General features: G+C 34.5%; 1 protein-coding gene across 1 annotated transcript in view; it reads left to right on the plus strand.

Moving 5' to 3' along the window:
• LOC149799151 (A disintegrin and metalloproteinase with thrombospondin motifs 4-like) overlaps positions 1–19,618 on the plus strand; it is a 99,452-nt gene extending 79,834 nt beyond the window's left edge. The window contains exons 22-26 of the mRNA XM_089957034.1: positions 4,423–4,665; positions 5,840–5,950; positions 7,689–8,125; positions 16,410–16,524; positions 18,940–19,618. Coding sequence (XP_089813160.1) covers positions 4,423–4,665; positions 5,840–5,950; positions 7,689–8,125; positions 16,410–16,524; positions 18,940–19,022 — 989 coding nt within the window. The 3' untranslated portion in view covers positions 19,023–19,618. The remainder of the gene's footprint in view (positions 1–4,422; positions 4,666–5,839; positions 5,951–7,688; positions 8,126–16,409; positions 16,525–18,939) is intronic.
• The last annotated feature ends 5,135 nt before the right edge of the window (positions 19,619–24,753 follow it).

Raw genomic sequence — 24,753 nt, forward strand, 5'->3', positions numbered from 1 at the left:
AGGTGTGCTTGGGTGTCGGAAAGGTGAACAACAACGGCGTGCTCCTACGCAGAAAATGTGCAGAATTTGACCTGCTAATCACAAACTCAATGTTCATAATGGCGAACAAACACAAGAACACTTGGATGCACCCCATATATCGCCAATGGCACTTAATCGACTATGTGATAGTCCGTCAGCGCGATGCCCAGGATGTCCTAATCACCAAGGCCATGCGAGGAGCGAAATGCTGGACAGTCCACAGACTTGTCCGAACTACCCAAAAGCTTCGCATTGCCCCACATCACCCAAGGCGTCCTAAGCTTTTGCGCATAGCCTTCAACATTGTCAAACTTCAGCAGCCTTCCACCTAGCTCAATTGCCAGTAAAGCCTAGATGACATGCTGTCCACCAACTGACATATACGTATAACTGCCTCCGAGAAATGGAGCATGCTCAGGGACATGATAAGAGAAACAGCTATGGCGACTCTGGGCACCAAGAAGCGAACCCATCAAGACTGGTTCGACGAGAACAACTACCATTGAAGATCTGCTTGCCAGAAAAAGAACAAAGAAACATTCATGGACTGGCAGAATGCAACAAACTCCATCCCCCCAAAAAGACCTTTTCCGATCCTATCAAACTGAGGCTCAGAGAGAAATCCGCAAGATGCATGATCACTGGTGGGAAAGGAAAGCTGAAGAAGTGCAATGCTATACTGACACTAACAACTCAAAGACGTTCTACAACACCATCAAGTCAATCTTCAGCCCTTCAGTGTCTGGCTCTGTCCCAGCTGATTGCTGCAGATGGCAGTACACTAATAAAGGACATATCGGACATTAGGGACAGATGGAAAGAACACTTTAGTCAGCTCCTAAACCTGCTCTCATCGGTCAGCCAATCTGTTCTTGACTAAATACCTCAACAGCCAACGCACGACCAACTGGATATTCCGCCAACGATAGAGACGTAGAGGACGGCCATTAAACACAGGAACTGTGGCAGGGCACCTGGAAAGGATGTTATCCCAGCTGAGGTGTACAATGCTCTCAGGGAACCGACTCTGGATCAATTCCACGATGAGCTAATCACCATCTGGACGGAAGAGGGGATGCCAGACGACCTCCGCAACGGATCAATCGTGACCCTTTAAAAGAATAAAGGCACACGTGAGGATTGCAGTAACTACAGAGACATCCATTTGCTCTCCATAGCTGGCAAAATACTTGTTCACATCATTCTCAGCAGGCTTATTGAGGCAGTGTCAGAAGATAACCTCACGGAGTCTCATTGTGGTTTTCGCCCATACCTCAGCACCATTGACATGATCGTCGCAGTGAGACAAGTCCAAGAGACGTGCATTGAGCAGAACATGAATCTGTATGCCGTCTTCGTGGACCGGACAAAGGCTTTCGATACAGTCAACAGAAACGCACTATGGGTAGTGCTCAACAAGCATGGTTGTCCTCAGAAGTTTACGAACCTCATCCGGCTCTTCCACGATGACATATCTGGAAGGATTCTCTCAGACGGTGAACCCTCTGTGAAATTCCCCATATCTAACGGTGTCAAACGGGGCTGTGTACTCGCTCCGGTACTCTTCAACCGCATCTTCACACAGGTACTGCTCCATGCTATCAGTGACCTTGACCTTGGTATCTACATTAGATATCGCTTGGATGGATCAGTGTTTGATCTCCGTCGGCTAGCTGCAAAAACGCTTGAAAGACTCATCACTGAAGCACTCTTTGCATATGACTGTACCCTTATGGCCCATGAAGAGACTCATCTACAGGCAATCGTTGGCATGTTCTCGGAAGCGTCCAACCTATTTGGACTCACAATTAGCCTTGGAAAGACAGAATTCGTCTTCCAGCCCGCCCCAAATACTGTCCCTTTACAACCCTGCATCACTATTGGCGACACGCAGGTGAAGAATGTGGACAGTTTCAAATACCTTGGCAGCACAATGTCCAGTGATGGCTCCCTGGGCAAAGAGATCACTGCGAGGATCCAAAACGCCAGTCAAACATTCGGACGACTCCAAGCCAAGGTCTTGCAGTACAAGGACATAAGCCTGTCAGCAAAGGTTAAGGTGTACAATGCAGTTGTATTCACGTCTCTTTTGTATGTTTTTGAAACGTGGACTTTCTACCGACGGCATATCAGTCAGTTGAACCAATTCCACCAGCGCTTCATGAGATCCATCATGCGGATCAGGTGGCAGGACCGAATCACCAACCAGGAAGTCCTTGACAGAGCCAACAGAACAAGCATCATCGAAGCCAAACTATTCCAGCCTAGCTTCATTGGACTGTTCATGTCATCCGCATGGATCAAAACAGAACCCCAAAGCAGCTGTTCCTTGGCAAGTTAGCTCAGGAAAAGCGAAACCAAGGCCGCTCTCGCAAGAGGTACAAAGACAATCTCAAGAGGCACATCAAATGGACAGACCTTCAACCCCACCAGTTCGAGCTCGCTGCCTCAGACAGAAGCCACTGGTGAGCCCTGACCAGAAAAGCCTGTTCCACCTTCAATGCTGATCACTACCAGCGTCTTGCTGCAGCACGTGAGAGACGTCACAGAGCTATTTCTCAGCCACCGCAACCACCGGTGTCCCATGCCCCACCTGCAACCGCCTGTGTGCATCGGAATCTGGATTCGGAGCCACATGCGCGTCCACCGTGGATGAGATCGCACAACTTGTCTTCCTCGGCTGGAGAGACTACCTAGAAGAGAAGAAATAGGCTCTAGAACCATTTTGTCAATAAGAAGTAAAAATTCTGGCAAATTTCGCGCTTCTGCGCGCGTGATTTCTATTTTCTATTCACTATGATCTACCTTACAATTGACATTAATACCAAAATAATAAAAGCGATTTCCAGGATAGAATAAAGTCGACGTAATATGCTGATTTACATGATTATATTGCGACGGATAAAAATGGAACTTACCCTATTGTTATTTATGCCCTGCTAGCACTAGCGCATACATGGATGTGTGTAGTAAAGGAATTAACAGCAGACAGCTCTGTAATAATAAACTAACACATAAAGTTCTTGTGATAACTGGGGCAAAATCAGCTACGTAGTTAGTTACACGCGTGAAACTCGTGCAAATGATCTCTGTACGGCTTAAATTTTTACTTTATACGAGTATTACGAAAGGCAAAAAGCGCATGTAACTTGTACGTTTAAGAGTGTCTATAAGTATGTGCAGATGAATATTACGTTTTGTTTTTTTAAATTTCGAGGCTTTGTAATCTTTACATATAGTTAGAAACATATTTAGCACATTAAAAAAGCAAATGCGATTTCCACCTCATGTATATATGTTGTCGTATATTGAAAAATTACAACCAAAAATTTTCTTGAAACAGTTGTACTGTTCTCTCGTTTACAAAATACACCAGATGTACAATTATTCAGGACGAGTGACTGTCCAAATATGGTAACATTCTAGTATTCTAGTTCGGCAAATAAACTCTTCATAACTCAAAAGTTACTTTGTAACTTTAGATATTTCTTTCTAATTTTACCAAGCCATAAAAGTTGTCATATAACATAACATGCTTTAAACATAATAATAATAATAATAATAATAATAATAATAATAATAATAATGATAATAACAATAATAATAACAATAACAATAATAATAATAATAATAATAATAATAATAATAATAATAATAATAATATTATTATTATTATTATTATTATTTTTGTCGTTGTTGTTACTATTATTATTATTATTAGAAAAAGAAGAAGAAAGAAAGAAAGGATTGTATAAAATTAAAGAGCTAAACATAAAAATCCACTAACTCAACCAACATTCGCACTGAATTAACTGCCTTTCTGTACAACACAGTCACAAACAAAAACAGTACTAATTGTTTGAAAAATATTCGCACGATCCCTTTTCATTAACTAATTGTTTCTAATGCTGATCCCTTTTAAATTTCTAAATATTGAAGTACCGTGAAAAATACATCCCCGCTTATATATATATATATATATATATATATATATATATATATATATATATATAGAGAGAGAGAGAGAGAGAGAGAGAGAGAGAGAGAGAGAGAGAAATATATATATATATATATATATATATATATATATATATATATATATATATATATATATATATATATATATATATATATATATATATTTATTTATTTATTTATTCTGTGCTGGTTAGAAATGTCCATGTAGTGATCTCAAAAATAGTTCTTATCAATAATTTCTAGACTTGTTTGTTGCTTTCAAAACATTAGGTCATAACGAAAACATTTGAAATGTAAGCAAGAAGGTTCATAGAACTCACACGCAGTCTGCAGGATTTAATGTATTGCGAGATCCATTATGAGATTTCATATTTACATATGCCAAGCAATGTTGATTGATCTCCAATAATTTACGTCTTTTAGGTTCCAGTTGCAACACCACCTGTAACAAATTCTGCTATAACAGCGGAACATTGAACGAAGCAACTTGTGTGTGCCAGTGCACGGAGTACTGGTTTGGATCACGCTGTACGACATGTCGCAACCCGTATACCGGGCCGACCTGCACCGCCTGCAAATACAGCGATTGTCTGAACTGCGGCACTTTTAACAGTACAACATGCAGGTGCGAATGTCTCGCTGGTCATGGTGGCCTCCGGTGTGAAAGTAAGTGGAGGTCTAGACGAGAAAGGAAATACACTCTGTATTAAAATCAGATTGTATTCACATGAATTACATATAATATGTTAACGTCATCAGATATATATTCTGATTCTTATATGATGGTCTAAAATTATTCACATCCGTGAAAAAATATAATTTTTTTTGGTATAAATGGCATTGCCATTATAAATAATACTAAATAAAACGGTATTTAATTTTTTAAAGCGTGAGCTAAGATTTTCTTATCGTATATACTTTAGATTGGGTAACATAACTTTTTGTTGTTACGTTGTAGCCTTATGGGAATATAGCTATTTTTCATCTAATGGTCAATCACACAGAAACGTCTTGACCAAGCATGTTATCCCTAAAGATCTAGAATCAGTATTTAAATAATTTTAGAATGTAATAAGTGCATTTGTTGTTATTATATTTCAGCCATAATTTAAGCGTGTTTAAGAAGATATGTGATGTTTTATCACAATCTGCTGTGTTTAATGTAGCTTGATTTTGGATAATACGCAACACTATTAGGCTACTGGCTTTCAATTTCGTGCATAACGATTATAAAAAGAACTGGCAGAATGCTTATATGCAAACGACACATGTATGTATGTATGTATGTATGTATGTATGTGTCTGTCCCATTTTAGGTTTTATCATTGTTATTCGATCGAAAGTAAGACCGTTTACCGGTGTTTGTGTCATTAGCAGGTGGTGATGTCGCCTGTTAATGTCACATTGTTGCATTTAATTGCAACTTTGCACGGGATTTCACCGTTCTATGCGACCATTTACCTATATTGGAAGTTTCATTTCTTGGTATGGTTGACATTTTCTCGCTCTACTAACGGTGTTCCCCACCCCATTCATCAACTAATATTTCATGTATTAGTATAATACATTAGACCTCCAGCTGCCATATTGTTTAGCTGAGCTGCCATGGATACTACAAAACAATTCCTATTTTTTTTTACATCGTAACAATTACATAACACAAACATAGCGCATCATTCCAACTAGGGTTTCAGGTTCACATCACTTCATTAGGTATCCGTTTGAGCTCCCGTAGAATAATAGTTAATAGTGTATGTACTACAAAGAGTATAAATATCGTATAAAATATGACTGAAATTATAAACTATAGTTACAGTGTCTATTTTGTGACTTATTGTAGCGGATTGCAACAATACCCTGTCCACGTGCGTGGCTAATGCGGCGGCCGGGAAGTGCGTCACGGACAACGTCAATATGGAGACCCAGTGCAATCTGGCCTGTGGATTGTGTGGTAGGATAAATGTTATAATCACCTTCTCTTAAATGTTACGTTTGGCATAAATGCCTTCGAACTTCTACGAAAATGGTATGTACAAATTTTTCAAGCAAAGTGTTTGGCATCCACGATTCTCTTTATAATCACATCAACGAAAATTTATATAAATTGCACGAATATTTTCAGGTTGCACCATATGCAAAAAAAAAAAGAAAGATATATTTTACATGTTGCAGACACTATCTACCAAACAAGGCTTACGTCATTCTAACATTTGGCGGCATGTCGTAATGGTAACAACAAGATGTAGGCAAACTGATATCAATCGAAACAGAATTACAAATCGCTGTTGGTCACGTTATAGATTTCCTTGGGACGTCATATGTGCTGACATTGTCCGAGCCATTTCTGAATGTATTATTCCAGTAGAAAGCTAGATATTTTAGTTTCCAGAGTAGTGTAAACCAAGCGATTTAACGGTCATTTGCAAAGTGACTGCATATTTGGCATCCGCTATGCTCGTTTGAGTCACACTCAGGTACATTTCTATTTCGGTTCGTGGCAGTAATAAGACAATGTCGGTTCAACAATCGCAGCTATCGGAAATGAACATATGTCAGCATTTCTACACAATAATTCTTAAAACGTATTGAAATTTTAGATTGATTTGTCAAATGCGTCAAAATGCAAGAGAACAAAATCAGAAAAGGAAATTATTTTTATGACAAGTTTAATTGATTCCTTTGCGTTTCCTGATTGTAATTTAATCTGAAGATACCGTTAGCAAATTTTTAGTGAAATATAACAGAAAGTTCAAAAGCAAGCAGTTCATCTCTATCAAGGTTGTACAAAGTTATCAGCTTGATTCTGGTTACACAATGCTAAATTCCACAAGTTGACGTTATGCAGGAGATTTAAAAAATATATGCTTTGGATTAAACAAGTTATCAACTTTTGTTGACATAAATCTAACAGTCAAAAATATATATTTTTTCCTCCAGATCGTTTTGAAAAGAAATAAAAAGGGCCCAATATGCAACACATACAGTCTAGATAATAAATGACCGACATGCAACGCAAACAGCCTAGATAACAAATTTACAATTTGCAGCATACACAGTCTGGACACATAAAATGAAAAGTATGCAATAAATACAGTCCAGACAACAATTCACTGTTATGCAAGACATACAAGTTAGACAACAAGCGACTGATATGCAACATATTCAGCCAGGACAAAAAAATTTGCTTAGCGTTTTACATGGTTGACGGAAAAGTAGCGTTATAATCTTTTCATAAAATGAGTACTTTATATGCATATGGTTCAAAATCCATAAAAACTAATCTCTTCCAGCTTGAAAACTTTGCTCGTATCTTGGTATTTACCATTACTTGTGATGATCGTGTTTACCTGTGTGTAATTCTGACGAAAGCCAACATGTATTTATATACATATTCAGCATTGATTGAGACAAAAACTGATATGAATAGGCAATGTTTTCTTTTCTTCTCAATACAGGACAGTTGCTTAGATGTACTTTATAGTCGTGTAAGAAAAGGAAAGTTCAGAATGTTCTAAGACATACCTAGCTACCTACATCCATCCATCCATTGATACATACATACAGAATGAAATACATAAATTTCATATAGTGAGCATTTGAAAGGGTTGCATTTTGATTTTTCCCTTCATGAGATATATAAGATTGCAATTTTCTTTCTTCATTGTGCTTTGTTTTAATTATATATGTAGTTGCACGAGAACCAAAGGAATACTGTACCACTACAACAGCTTCGACGGTTTCCACAATTTCGACTAGTCCGACAGTTCCGACAACAACGAATATAACTCAGTGTACAAATTGTACAACAACGACAGTTTCGACTTCGACAGGATCCACGGTTCCGACAACAACGAACATGACTCGGTGTGAAAACTGTACCACAACGACAGTTTTGATGACTTTGACCGGTTCGACGGTTCCAACAACAACGGGTATGACTCAGTGTGAAGATTGTACCACAACGACAGTTTCGGCTGTGACAGGTTCGTCGGTTCCGACAACAACGAATATGGCTCGATGTGAACATTGTACCTCAACGACAGTGTCGACAGTTCGCACAATTTCGACAGATCCGGCAATTCTTTCAACAACTAATCTGACTAATAATGGGAACTGTAATTCAACGGTATGTACTGACAGTATTCCAAAATTGGATTTCGCACTTTTTACAAAATATTCTTTGTATCATTTTTACCAAAGGGAAAACATTAGCAGTTACGTTTTCAATTATAAGTCTTTTAATTTTGAATATGTTGAATTTCATAACTTTACTTTAGAGGTGGTTTGTTTTCATACTGAAACCATGAACAAATCGTTTATTACCTCATAGACCCTAGACCTGTATTAACGGTTTGCGGAATACTATTTTCCTGGTTTGACCATAATTATTCTGCATAAAGTTGTTATAACATTTAGAGCACTGGCCAGTAATTATCCTTTTGTGTATTACCATTTCATATAGGGGTTGAGAACATCAAAAATTCAATTTGAAAAAGGTACGGAACAAAGAAGTATAGAGGATATTATTTCACAGTAAAGGGATGATAGGACATGTCAGGCTATGAGAGCAATTAGAGGACAATAGTTTAAAAGTACTTGACCAGTCAGACACGAGGATACTTTTAAGATTATTAGTGCAATAAATGGCAACTATTACATGCCTCGGTCGAAAATTTACCAAACGAAGGGGATCAAAGAAAACCAGATACCTGCTTAAAGACCATTTCCAAGTTTCACGCTGCATCTCCATGTCTGCATTAGTAGCATGACTGGTTCGTACTGTATAAGTCAATAACGGTTTATATGACTTATCAGTGTTCAGACGAATTTATTATTCAAAACGTTTCTGTGCAACACTATTTCAGCTTGTTTTCATATTTTGGTCACCGAAATGTGATCATATTTGTTCAGAATCGTATAGAATTCAAGCAAAGAGTTTCTCAGTTCGTGACCTATATTTGCATTTGTCTTTGTCTCTTTGCCTCACTGAGTAACTAAAAAATGTTTGCACTAACGCAAACATACATATAGTGATATGTAATATGATTTTTCTATAGTAATCAGTAGTCAACAGCTTTTAACCTTTTCATGTTCTCTTAAAATATGCATTTACATATATTTTATTACTGACCTTCCTATGGTGTAGTTTCCAGTCAGATTCTGAAGGGCAACAGTTTTCCAAAGATTTCCTTACATTTTCCATTTCACTCTTCAAAGCATCTCACTGTTTTTCATCTTCTCGATTGGTCATAAATATTGCTGTTCGTCACATGACCTCTATCTCACTATCGTTTACTGTTTGCAATTTCGTGTGTGCTGACTGGTTCTTTAAACAAGTCCTAAACATCTGAAAAGTTTACGTTTTAGTTTTACGGCCCTCATATAGCTCTTAGACTGGTTGTGTTTTGAATACTATTCTGTTCAATAGGTGGAGGTAGTGTTGTCAGTTTTTTCTTTCTTTCATGACTAAAATGTTTTCGATTTATTATCCTCTGATTACTTACGTATGTAAGTATCAATGCATCCATATGCAAACCGATTAGTAGTTGCATCAGTTGATGGAACATGATCACGTACATTTGTAACATTTATATTTAGATTTAAAGTCATGCTAATTGGTTCACATGGTGTTTAACTTTATCCAGGCTCAACCGACAATTCTTTCTTTCTTTGTATTTGTTTCAACATTCAGATGTAAACTAATGTTCGCATGACCATTTAAAGATATCACATCTATTTAAAGATATCACTTCTATTTACCTTTCATGGTTAGCATATTTAGTTTGATCATTTTCATCTTTAGTTCTGATATTAACTTATTTATAGTACTATTTTGTAATTGATTATAATGAACATTACAATTATATAAAACAAAAGAAGAAGAAAAATAATGACAACAATGGTACACTTTATTGTATCAATGTGCCATGCTTAGCTATCTGCTAGTTTACAGCTGAATATTATATGTAGAAAAATAAACAATAGTATTGTAAACATTTTAGACCAGTTGACAGAAGATATCCAACCCAATTCATAATTCAAGTTTATTTAGTTACATTTGCAAAGTGTGTTTCCAAGTGGTTGGTATAAGATAAAAAAGTATTAATAAGAAAACCTGAATGTTCTGACTTTTTTTAAACAGTTTCAGCATTATAACATTTACTTCAAAGCACATTTATCTACATTTAGCTGCTTGTTGTGCTTTTTGAAAATTTTGTAAGATCATTAATGACTTCGCTATCAGCTGTAATGTTAGTACTTGAATGTGCATTCAGTGAAGGTAGAAAAGCATTCAGTGTTTCACGACTTATTGTTAACGTCATCTAAATCTCAAACTTTTACAATAACCGTATTTCTAAAAGTATCCTAAATATCCGTACATGTACTTCTTCTAGCATTCTCATGTAGTAAATCCTGTGTGTGCATGGACGATAACCATTTTTCTGCTTCTCTGAATTTGGTCTGATTCTACATTCTTGGTATGGTAAATAATGATCAAAAATCATTTGTATACATTCTTGGTATGGTAAATAATGATCAAAAATATGAAATAGTAAATCCTTGAGAGCTAAAATGCATCATTTGTATAATAATAAATCTCGATTCTTTCTCAAGTATGTTTCCTGAGACCGTTTTGAGCGTTTGATCATCTAGCGTTTTGAAATCGCCATATTTCATTTTTATACGAGTGCTTTGCCTAATTTTATTTCTTGTCGTCAATGAATGTACCATATGCTGACCACTAATCCCAAAGGGAATAGCTCCAGAATCAACATAAGTACGCGTCTTGGACACGTATATATGACTAATAAATATTATTGTGTCACTCCTCTCACGAGTTGACTTTGTAATTAGTTGATACATTCGATGAGTACTCATCAGACCTATTATATTGAAATGCCACATTACATTTAGATTGTCATATTTTTTATTTCACTCTCCAATCACTGATCCTGAAGGTTCATATCATTCCATAGAGGCATTTGGGTGTCAAAAACACCTAATTATAAAGTACTCGATTTGTCTAATACTTGTACAGTTAATGGGAACATTTCTAGCTTTGCTGGAGTTAGCATTGCCATGTTATTCACATAAGATTTTCCCCAACGTAAACTAATAACACCACGTCCATGACAAATTCGGTCTCTATCCACACATATCCATTGGTTCTGGCTTCAATGTCAACAAAATAATCATATTTTCTTTTAGCAATGAAAGATTAGAAAATTTCAATTTCCTGACTACACTATTTATTATTAATTGTGTTGATTAAGCTATATTTATTGATAGGTGCAGATCTTATTCCTTTCGGTAAGCCCTGAAGATGCTGATTGGCTGAACAATGAAAACTGTAAATATATACCAAGGTCTTTATACAATTGTCGCACATTTGTTCAACTCAGCTGACATGCAATATTCAGAGTAGAGTTCGTAACTAGAAATAGCTCGTGTGAAATGTCTTATTGTAAATGATTGATAAAATCACACTGTTACACTTCCTATAAGTAGGCAGGTTTATATCCTCAGAGCAAGGGTTAAAGTTTGCATCGTTAAATAACAGTATATTATTACTGAGCAAGTAGAGGTAATTATCTACGTTTCTTTTAAATATCAAAAAGAGGTCAACGTTTACTTGAATTATTGCAAAATGATTTGCACAGTGATAAAATCCACCTTTGAAAAAACAAAGCAGATGAAACTGAGGGGCACACTAAAACATAAACTGACATGTCGGCCATATTTACCGTTCCGTGCAATCGTTTTAACAGTTAATGACTCTAGCAAGCAGGAATAACATAGAGAGATGTTTGCTTGTTATTGAGCTAATCGACGATGATGAATACATTTATTGGTTGCAGAATCCATGAGACTGTATGAAATTCATTAGATGGTTATGGAAGCATGGCTTTTTAAATCCTAATGATCAGCATTGTAGGGTGTTACATACACTGTGCAATTGTTATTCCAAATAATTTGTACTTAAGATTTGTCTTTTAAACATTCACCATTTATAAGTTCTTCGTTGTCACCCTTTGATATATTCTGTCTCTGAATGAAGGCTAAGAAACCATAAGGAAATAAAACAGTCTTTGTTTCACTCATGTTATATTTGTTTCAAAAGAAATTATTTCTTTACTTCATCAGAAAAAATGTTTACCATTTATCTTGATTGTAACATCAGGATTCTTTATGTGTAAGCAAAAGTTACAAATCGCACTCAGTTTGTGTCGCTTGCTTTAAGTTCCCGTAACATCGCTTTCGTTTAATTTTTCCCCACCTCTAACACCGTTTCGTTTAAAATGTCTCTATCTGTATATTAGTAGAATTGTAGCCCCATACATGTCTATTTAGCTTTCTCTTCGCTTCATTTTTGCCCATTTTATTTCCATACTTCTACCGTTTCCGTTCATGATTAAAATAAACATGTGGTTAATTAATCATCACTGATAATATTATATAGCATGCTGATCATCAGTTCTGTTTAACTTGATAATATCTGAAGTAGGTATTTAATCATGGTTAAATCTTTTATTTTAAATAAAATATTCCGCAAAACGTTTGCAAAAATATTGAGAAGTGTGGTATTAACGCCAGAAAATCCTCGAACAATCGATACTGACTTAAACTGTTTCCATTTCTGTCTCTACCGAATTAAAAAATGTGTATGATGTACATTTGTAAATTACCTGCTAATTTTTATGTCTTGATGCTACCTCGTTTTTGTTTGATCTCACTCCCACCAAATCATTTGTAATCTACTTAAATTTTAAAATCTGAAAATTAGAAAAGTAATTGATGTAGGCGTACCATCGATATATGTATGCAATGTTGTGTATAAATTTTGAGATCTTTGTACCTGTTCACTCACCTATAGGAACCGGACATCCTTCACTTTATAGTGGGAACCGGTTTTTTTAATTTTATTTGTAGATTGTACTTTCAACAGACTCCACCGTTTTAAGCTGTACTGTTACATTTTATATTTTAAAATAATTCTTTACTTGAGTTTTAAAACAGAAATGGTAAAGTCGTTGTCTCCAAAAGTACGCATTTATCTGAGGTAGTCAATTGCGAGCTGGCTAAATAAACTAGAATCATTATAATGTTAATGTCTTTGCTATACAAGCTTGATGCTTGACCAGTTGTAAACCACAAAAGTCTTGTATCTAAAGTATCATGCATGCATTAGTAACATCAGGGTTTAATGTTGTCTGATAAATGATGGTGTTAGTCTTTTATTGTTTCGGTCGATATTTGATGGCAAAAATCATGCGGTCTATCTAACAATAAAAACAATGACACTCATGAGCTACTTATTAATCAACCTATTGAAGAATTTAAGTAATGTGCATTTCAAGTCACGCTTGTGGCTACACTGTTAAATGTTTGTGCTGTTAAAATCCACTTGATATTAGCTGGTCAGTTGTGAATGGACAAAACAAAAATTGAATATCCCTCCAATGCCCATGTCTGATTGTGGAACTAGGCTCTCCTCTTCCACTCAAATTGATGCCGGTATGTATGAAGGTTGTGAAACTAGTTCGTAATGCAGGCCAAACAAACCTAACTTATGAAAAAATATGCAGCGACGTATCAGAAACTATTTGATGTCATTTAACTATCTAGCTTATGGAAAAAGATGCAGTGACGAATTAGATACCATTTGATGTCATATAATTACCTCTCATTTACTTTTGCCATCTTTATAAATAAATGATTGGAAGAATTTGCTGACGAAAGATATCATATACGTGTAATTACATCTTCTAACAATAGTTTGCTACCTTTGGCAGATCTGGCACTAACACAGATTTCATGTGACTTTATTTCTCGTTCATGTGTTCCAGAAAGTTTGCAGTCCAATTTCTTATGTTTTATTTGAAATAGCTATATTCAATTTCTGTATATGTTTTCAGATTTATTTAGACTGTACTTTTTCCACTTTACCTTAGGTAAGTGCCTTTGAAACATAACATATATTCCAATTTGACTTGAGACTGACTATGCTCCATTACTCAGCTAGGAGATCTCACTATTTAAATAATCGAAAAATGAATCAAGTTAGTGATGGTTATTCATATGCAAATCTGTTGTATGATAGTGAGGAGTTTCTGTGGATAATAAATATTCCATCCGTGATACTAGATCTTGGTAATGATTACAGTGTCTTCACATCAATGTGAAATTATATCACCTAACTTTAAATCAGGTCATATTGGAAGGTATTGTCACATCAGCTAGGGCCGAAATGCATGCTTTCGAACATTACAAAACATGATAAACGACCATCATACCCTCTTGAAAATATTGTTGTACAAAGAGGATTTGTAAAATTACCCGTGAAAATCTAAATGAAACAACCAAAAACGAGTCGAATGATTGACAGGTAAAAGAGGCTAAGACTGTACTTGATGCATGTCACGAACGAATTCAAAGTTGTAGGCTTGCTCATGCAATACATTGTTTCGTACGCAAGACAAAAGTGAATCCAGGAGTTATGAAAATCATGTAGACGTTGTAAATACGAAAAGATATCAACATACTAAACATATGCAACTATTAAGGTTCAGTCCTAAGAAGGGTTGAAAATACTAAAGATAAAAGAACTCAGTGGGAAACACTAGATTAATGTCAGAGAAACTTTGGAACGGATACAATTGAAGAAAGAAAATATAATTAAGTGAAATGCTTATGTGAAAAAGTAAGCTTCCGTCGAGAACAAGTGAATCACATTAAATATTTTTCAAATGTCAGCGTGTTGAAGGTGAGTTGTCCAATCTTTTGTAAATAAAGTAAATTGTGGGACAAAACAATACATAAAGTGCTTCACTATTTTTTTAAATTCTGATATCCCTTTTTTAAATTCAAGAAATTGGTGTGGATCTGCTTTACTTGTACAAGCACATTCAACTTCTGTTTACTGTTGTTTGTTTCTTCATTTTCGTTTTCCATTCATTTAAGATTCCCCTCTCAAATCTTGTTCTTACCTACACATCAATACCATGTTAATCTGAGTAATTTTACTTTCTATATACTTATTAATGATTTTGTATTTCCTTTTTCCTTTTTCTTTTTCAGTTTTCCGTTGAAGTTGGTATCATTTGCAAACATCAAACGTTCATTGGACACTATCTTAGTATAGTTTTATTCAGTTGAACCTAGACGTCAAATAAAGGATCTTCAAAAACAGTGTCTTCATCCTGTGTCATAAAGCACTGTTTTCAATCCAACTCTTCTATAAATTCTGTTTTTTGTTTTTGTCGAATCGTTGACGTTTTAAAATATACCATATTTTGTGATTTTACTGTAACTTTTGTAGAGTACAAATACGTGTACTTACCCTTTTTAAATACAATTATTACTTCCGCATACAGCCATGCTTTAGCCTTTTTGAACTTAATGTTAATGCTAAATTTTTAATGTTATCATCATTAAATATAATCTGTAAATCTCCAATTAATGTAGTATTAGGGCAAGTCATTTTATGTTTTGAAATAAACGAATTAACACTTGTATGCTCAACAATGCAGTTTGTTAACGCTACAAGCCTTTTGATTACATTTTATCCTGTCCTGACTTGTAGACACAATGCGCATTATCTCTTGATACCGACATTGTTCCTCTCATGTTAAACTTGAGAAATAGTTCTGTTATCAATCTCTACACAGCTAAATTCAATATAAAGAAGCCTTATGATTTAGTGACTTTTTAATAACAAAAGTCAAATTTTCTAATCGTCTTCATAGTCTGACTTGTCTGGTATTTATTTATTTTTTTTTTATTGTATGTATGTATGTATGTATGTATGTATGTATGTATGTATGTATTTTGATTTATGTACTTTGATTTTTTTTTTTTTTATATCTGTGTGAAGTAATATCCTCGAGACATGCTGGTCTGGTAACATGTTAAACATTATATGTATATTTCACATTTTCCTATATGAGAGGGTGGTGATTTCAATGCGAACTAATATCACAGAGACTTGCTGGTGTGGCATTTGTTTCAGTGTTGAAAATTGTGATATAGATACTGTTTTCGCCTCTCTCAGCCATGATATGGTAATATTCATAAATATGACTTGTCTCGTAAATATTCATGATCATGAAATACCCCAATTTTATCTGATCTACTAAAATTTTAGTTTGATTTCCAGTGTTGTTATATTTATATACCAAAACTAAAAAGCAGCCTTGCTGTCATAATATTCTTTGCACTAGACAAATTGACAAAGGCTGGATCTTATCCGACTCTTTAATTGGCAGCAAAAGTTGGTCGTCAATTGAATCATTATCCGAAAACACTGAGGCATATTTATGAGAGGCCTTCATGTACTGCTGATTGAATCTGTCTGTCTATTTTCATATTAGGAAGTCATTAATGTAAATGAAATGTTTATTTATCTTTAGTGTCCTTGGGCATCATTTTCCTGTGACAATTGCGAATGCAAGGACCTGGATGTTGTGTGCGATGGAAAGAAAGATTGCAAAGATGGATCGGACGAGTCGACACAAACGTGCTCAGGTTGCAACACAATAACTTTGCACAGAATGCATGCAACACGAAAGTACACACAGACTACAACGTGATATTTTATTAACCTTTTGACGAATCAGATTATTTAATATTTTATAGGATAAGACGATTAGTCTGTATATAATACCAGGAGTTATTGGGTGTCACAGGTAAGGATTTTTCAGGAAATTGCACACTTCTCGACGGTTGTACTGATTTGTAGCGGCTTCGTCAATTTGAGTGGATTTCTTTTCTTTTCGAAATTTTTTAAATTAGTAACTTTCGGAGTTTGAAAAAGCTTATTGACATTAAATACAACATTTTCAGATCTTTTTGTTAGATATGAATTAAAAGTAGATTGTATTATTACTGATTTTACTAGTAGATTGTAATATTACTGACATTACTAGTAGATTGTAATATTACTGACTTTACTAGTAGATTGTAATACTACTGACATTACTAGTAGATTGTAATATTATTGACATTACTAGTAGATTGTAATATTACTGACACTACTAGTAGAATGTAGTAATATTGACACTACTAGTATATAGTAATATTACTGACATCACTAGTAGATTGTAATATTACTGACATCACTAGTAAATTGTAATATTACTGACATTACTAGTAGATTGTAATATTACTGACATTATTAGTAGATTGTAATATTACTGACATTACTAGTAGAATGTAGCAATATTGCCATCACTAGTAAATAGTAATATTATTGACATCACTAGTAGATTGCAATATTATTGACGTTACTAGTACATAATGCAAGATTTCAGGTAAGGTTATATGTATAGGAACATATCTAAGTTGCCATACGCTAATGTTCGTAAAAGTGCTGGTATGTGATTTTAAAGGCTGTTAGTATCCGGGTATTCACGAATTGGTGTGTGGAAGTTATATTATTTTTTGTAAAGTTCCTGTGGTCACTATCTCTTAGCTGGTTGCGCGATAAGGTATTAGGGAAGTAACAAGATTGCATTTTAGTTCGTGTTGTTAAGATGAAATACAATTGCCACTCATTGGTGATTTAATATTTATCATGATGTAACAAGATTACTGCTCACTTGGTGACTTGATATTGGCCATGATGTAACATATTGGTCATGATGTAACAAGATTACTGTTCACTTGATGAAATGATATTTGTCAGGATGTAACAAAATTACCGCTCACTTGGTGAATTGATATTGGTCATGATGTATGATGTAACAAGATTACTGTTCACTTGGTGAAATGATATTTGTCAGAATGTAACAAGATTACTGCTCATTTGGTGAACTTATATTGGTCAGGATGTAAACAGATTACCGATCACTTGGTGAATTGATATTGGTCAGGATGTAACAAGATTACCGTTCACATGGTGACTTGATATCTTTCAGGATGTAACAATTACTACTCATTTGGTAATTTGATATCTGTCAGGATGCAAAACGATTACAGCTTAGTTGATAACTTGACATCTTGATCTTAGGGCAACGGTTTTGTTAAAGGCGATTCATCGATTAGTTTCACTGATTGAAAGCAACATGGCAGAATTAGGAGGAGCAGGTAAAGGTACCGTGCTATTATTTTCTTTTAATATTGTTACCTTTTTGTCCAGTACCAGAGTTTTCGTTATTTTGATTGATGTTTCTTGCAAATTTGGTGGTAAGTGGGTACAGAATGCATTGTTTGTAATTTCTACTAATTTAATACTTGTTGTTTTCTTTTCTAAACTTGTTGCCGTCAAAGCTTTTTCGTTTTAAATGTTTTGGTTATTCTATAAATTTTACTTATCAGTTGAAATTTAACACTTGAAGAATTTGTCTGGCTACGTGATGTTTTCTTTGTTGAAGTCAAAATGTGTAGGGAAACTTTTTGGATGTTTTGTTTTTATTGCAAAATTGTTTATATTTCATTATATGAAGTAAAATATTCTTCATGGCCAGTATATGGTATGTATGTCGAAAATGGTGCAAATCAGGAACAGAAATAGTTGGAATTTCTGCTGCAATGAATCAAAACTTAAAGCCTACCTAGTACTTGAAGAAATAGAATTTTTCACGTAAAAAAATCGTTGTATTGGTCTTATAGCTACCTAGTGTCTGTACTTCTAATATATGCTACATATATATTCGTACACAATTCACTGCTCTTACTAAATTATTTTAAATTTCTGCCGGTCTTCATGTTTGTTGGTAAGTGGTGTTGTTTTTATTTCCAGGCGAGAACAAAACATATTGTAAACCACTGCCCAGTATAAACGTTATACAGTAATTAAAACAATACTCACTTTATCGAAACTCAGCTACGTTCCTCTGATATAAATTTCATTTGCAGAATTACTCACCTAAAACTTAAAAATTAACCCATATTTAGTGGGCATATTTAATAAGATGATGCATTTTTGTACTTTTTGAACAGGCTCTTCGAGAGAGGCTGACTTTACAATGTCCTTCATGTTCATGCTATCAATGGCAGTTATTCTGATGAAGAATTTTTATTGACGGGAACTACGGCGATATACATGTACAGCCAGTTGTATGGACCAATTTATTGATAGCCCGGTGACACGTTTTAGCTTAGTAAGGACTACTTGATTGTACAAATTCTGGAATAGTGTGTTTCAAAAATGATCCCATTCAAGAAATTTTGTCCTTGAATTAAGCATTAATTTTGACTTATATAAATCTTTGTACAGTATTTAAAGAAGAGAATGAATACTACTACATTGTATGAGATATTGTCCTGAAGAAATATTTGGCATTCAAATTTTATATATTTTACACATGAATCACAAATTTAGCGAGGAATTCAGAATCTTCCATCTTAGACACCTCGTCATGTTTGCCCCTCGTCTTTTGATATATATATATATATATATATATATATATATATATATATATATATATATATATATATATATATATATATATATGACTGCTCACTTCACAAACTCCGTTCCTTTCCGCCCAAATGCAAAATACTAAATTATTCCACCTCCACCTGTGCTATATTTAATCTTTCCTGGGTAAAGTTCCTGATGAATAAGAGATAATTTGTTTCGAATGAAAGTCAAATACGAGCTGTCCGTCCTGAAATGTCTGATATATATATATATATATATATATATATATATATATATATATATATATATATATATATATATATATATATATATTATAAACTTACAACGTCTAGTGCGAAACTAATATCTAACTAGCATGAGCGCTTTCGACTCTTTAATGAGTGTTTTTCAAAGGCAAATACAAAACAGACAAGACACACACATAAAACAGAAAAACGGTTATGTTTGCAAAACTTTACATGGCTGTTTCTACAGGAATTAAACCTTTAAAGTTATTATGTTTCAACTAGTATATTTCAACTTGTTGCTGATACTGGAAAATATTTTTATTTGACCAAGAAATCAGTGAGCCATAATGACATGTGTTATTTTATGTAGATTTATGTAAGCGCACATTATATCCCGGATATTTAATTATAGTTATTATAGGCTATTAAGAAAATTGAGGGAATTTTCTCGATTTTCTCAATAGCCTATAATGATTACCGGGATATAATTTGCGCTGTATATATATATATTGTTGCTCAATTTTTGTAAGGTCCTAATTTACTTTCATGCACCTTTTTCAATATTGTTCTGCTCAAGTCATTCCAGCATTTATTATATTGGCTTTTTACAAACTGTTTTCTTCTCTACAGGTAAACTGTGATAATTCAACTGTGATGATGATGTAATATTTTATTATTTGTTTCCATGGAATGTTTTAATATGTGCAAGAAATTAACATCCTGCATTTTAATAATTATTATCCCGATAAGCCCATGAAATCGTTGCGCAATATTCTCTTTACTGATTGTCTGCGATCGTGGGAAAATTGTCTTTACCCCGGCTTTTGGAGAATTTCCTTTTCAATAGTACTATGAATGATTTGGCGGCCATTTTTCGAATCGGATTACCAAAGGAAATTGAGAAAAACGGTCTCATCTTTCTGAATATGGCGATTTTACCCCACTGGGGCTTGTTATTCCATGTATTATCATGCGCTAAAAATGGCTTTAAACCGCAAAGAACAACAACAACAAATAAAATTAGGAGTATTGGTCACTTGATAGTGTGCATAAGGGGAGGGGTGGGAGGTATTCCTGTAACAAAGAATTCTCCCTGTATAAAAGAATGGTTTAAATGTTAACTTCTAGAAGCAAATAAACTCTGTTCATTGAAGAATGTAGACATAAACCGGTCTCTCAACTGACCGAACGTTAGGCCTATCAAACCACAGCATTTTTATATGGTAAAATAGCTCTAACGACCTAATGTCTCTTATATGATGTAATTCCCCCTTTCTCCTGTTCTAAAATCAACTAATGCAAATATCCGGTCACAAATACATTACAGTCACGGTCGTAGAGAGCGATCACGGGTCCTGGGATAAGAAACACCCGGGCCTTTCCTAGTTCTTGTTCAAACGAGATTTTTTTTTTTTAAAATTAGAAAGTGTTGTTCGACCCGGGCCTACTTACAAGCCCGGCCCCGGTCCCACGTACATGCCAGGGCCCCGGGGATATGTCCCCGGTTGCCCCACCCCTCTTGTCGGTCCTGATTACAGTAAATATCGAATTTCTTCAACCAGTAATTATCCTTTCAGATGAATATCCAACAACTTCCAGTTCTGAGAATGACATACCTTTGGTATCAACATTGTTACATTGATTGTCCAACCTCAATGAATCAAACTATGTGACATCACACAGAAACTGCGTTGAGAAAATATATTCTATGAGTTCGTTTCATTCGGAAGGACAATTACTCCTTTAATTCTAATTTGTAAACGAAAATCTGTTTTTAAATATTGTTGGTTATAAAACTGCCAACCCCAATAGACAATAGTTTGGGACTATTTTTTTACGCGCAACAAATGAAAGGTACAACATCTGAGTCAGAATAAACGAAATTATTTCTTCTTTCTATCTATTTCCATTACAATAAAAGTTATGTGACAAACATAATCACAAGTGGGTAATGATTTAATATTAAATTTATGAAACTAGCTGAAAAATGTCCAGCTTTTGCTCACCAAGGCTCGCATTCAATTCGTTTAGTAAATTCAATATTAAATCATTACCCATTCGAGATCCTCTATATGTCATTTTTCAATCCCCAACGTTTCATAACTTAACATGTCACAAATAAGGCTACTAAATCGTAAAGGACAAAGGCGTAATATAGAACAGATGTTAATATCTCAGTCGTTTTCTTTCGGCTAATGTTTGAGGTTTAAATGAATAATATCAGTGGGCTTTTTCTCGTGTGATAAAAATAATATTTAATTTGTGCTCATTTCAAATGCAATTAATAAATTTCGTCCAATAAGTTTATTCTCTCCTCGCCGAGGATGTTGGTCTGCCCAGATATGAAGCGTTATTGTTTTGAAACATGGACGAGTCTGAGTGTTTTCTAAACATAAGTATTTGTCTGAAAACATTATGCAGACGAGAATTCACAGTTGTAAGAACAAAAATTAATTTTGATAGAGGCAAGCACTACATAATCATAATGAATGTGCATTTGAATGATAACTGAAGAATATGTCTGAACGTGCACAAGCAGTGCAACATTTGTATTTTTTATACAGATGTAGAAATATTGATCACCACCATGTTTGCCATGTACCCCAGGATTTCGACGAAGAATGGTCATACAAATATTTTGGAGGGAGATTAACCCTTGTAAGTTGAAGCAACTCTTATACAAAGACCACTGACGCTTGAATTTATTTTCTGCACCAAAACGTATTTTATAAAGCTAATGCAGTCTGTGATTATAAAAGGAGTGTGCTTGGTTATTTGCTTATTAAGTTTTTATTTATTCCATACCTTCCTTGGGAAAATTAATAAAATAATTTCTGCACACATATTTTTTTTTGTATTAAATAATTACCCAGATTTCTTGACATTTCATTGTTTGTTGATATTGTCATAACGGAACGCACACCTTCTGGAATATCTTTCAGAATGGTGTTTAATTTTCGCTCATGCATGCACAGTTCCACAAGCTCCGCGATTTACCATGCAAAATCTCTAAATCAATTATGTTCTGGGACGGATAAATTGAAGTAATTAATGGAGGTGGCTGTGTAATGATATTGTAGAAGGCAAGTAAAATAATAGGTTGGAAAGCAACAACCTGATGTGTGCCAAGGCAGGAAGACTTATAGGAACTGGAATGCATGCATGAAATTATTATTATTACAGTTACATATCATCAGAACCAAATCTTTGCTTACATTAGTCTTGATATCAAATGAAATGTATGAAACGAGTCGAATAATTTTCATATATTGCGATCCTTGTCTAACATATAAGCTTAAAGTGTTCGACTGGTTTCATAAATTGTATTGAATATGAAGAGAAATATAATATTCCTTTTGTCAAATGAACAAAATCCAGATTGTGTGTGACGAAACCGCAGAATAGTGTATATTAATTCTGAAAAATGCATTCGAACAGTAATGTGGTTATGGTCTGTGTAAATCAGCCATCATACTACTATTTCATCCAATAGGACTTCGACCTATTTCATCTATTACAGCTTCGACCTATTTCATCTATTACAATTTCGACCTGTTTCATCTATTACAACTTCGACCTATTTCATCTGTTGCATCTTCGACCTATTTCATCTATTACAACTTCGACCTGTTTCATTTATTACAGCTACGACCTACTGCATCTTTTACAACTTCGACCTATTTCATCTATTACAACTTGGACCTATTTCATCTATTATAACAACGACTTATTTTATGTATTACAGCTGCGACCTGTTTCATCTATTATGACAACGACCTATTTCATCTATTACAGCTACGACCTGTTTCATCTATTACAACCCTGACCTATTTCATTTATTACAACTTCGATCTGTTTTCATCTATTACAACTTCGACCTATTTCATCTATTATAACAACGACCTGTTTCATCTATTGCAACTTTGACCTATTTCATCTATTACAGTTATGACCTGCTTCATTTATTACAACGTCAACCTGTTTCATCTATTACAACTTCGACCTATTTAATCTATTAGAACTTCGAGCTGTTTCATTTATTACAACTACGACCTATTTCATTTATTTTAACAACGACAAATTTCATTTATTAGAGCTACAACCTGTTTCATCTATTACAACTTCGACCTAGTTCATCTATTACAGCTTAAAAATATTTCACCTATTACAACTTCGATCTATTTCTGCTACTGTGGCTGTTGAAAAGTTAGTTTGACAATCAAGCATAACATGTAACATGTGACAGTTGCAAAAGAGACAAGACAATTTTAGAGATGGAAAAACGTGGAACAACGTATAGTAGATGTTAGTAAAGCACATACTATTCTAAAATTGATCATGCAAAGTCGATGACTTATATATATATATATATATATATATATATATATATATATATATATATATATATATATATATATATATATATAAGAATAAAAAGGAAACTCAAGAATTTCAGAGCATCATATATAACTTGTTGTGAAATAATCCGTGTCGCATACGACATATGCATCTAAATGTATACACAAGTATTTCAGTTTTATCATAAGTGTCACTGAGTACGTTAAAACAATATACGTTGATTCTGTATGCAAATGAGTTGTCTGCTTATGAATGTATATTTGTCTGTCTCTTCATTAAGTTCCATGATCATTTCCCAGACAGCCCATACTGTACCAACCCCTAATATTAAATTCGTTCAATCTCTATATCGTTCCGTATCCCATGTTAAATACCCATAGGCAGCCATAGTGACATCCATAGCGTTGAATTCCCGTATCTCCACACTCTTCCAAGTGCACCGTTAAATTTTCCATAGCTTCTAAACCTTCCCAACACATGTTAAATTTCCGTAGGGGCCAGTAATATTAAATTCCCTAAATTCCCACAGGACACTGTAAAGTCCCTTTAACCCCAACCCCACAAAACAAAAAAAAAAAAAAAAAAGAAAAAAGCGCAACAAAATATAATGGTACATTTCCATAAAACGTTAGAGTAACTGATCCATGTAAAATTCCCATAAGACCCCAAATTAACTTCAGTCCCTATTTTAGATGGATTTTTCATATAGCTCCATACTTTCCACATCCATGTCAAATTCTGATTGGATCCCAAAACCGCCTCATCCATTTAAAATTCTCTTTG

This window comes from Sinohyriopsis cumingii, chromosome 5, assembly GCF_028554795.1.
Source record: "Sinohyriopsis cumingii isolate HCF-2022 chromosome 5, ASM2855479v2, whole genome shotgun sequence".
Lineage (NCBI taxonomy): Eukaryota > Metazoa > Mollusca > Bivalvia > Unionida > Unionidae > Sinohyriopsis > Sinohyriopsis cumingii.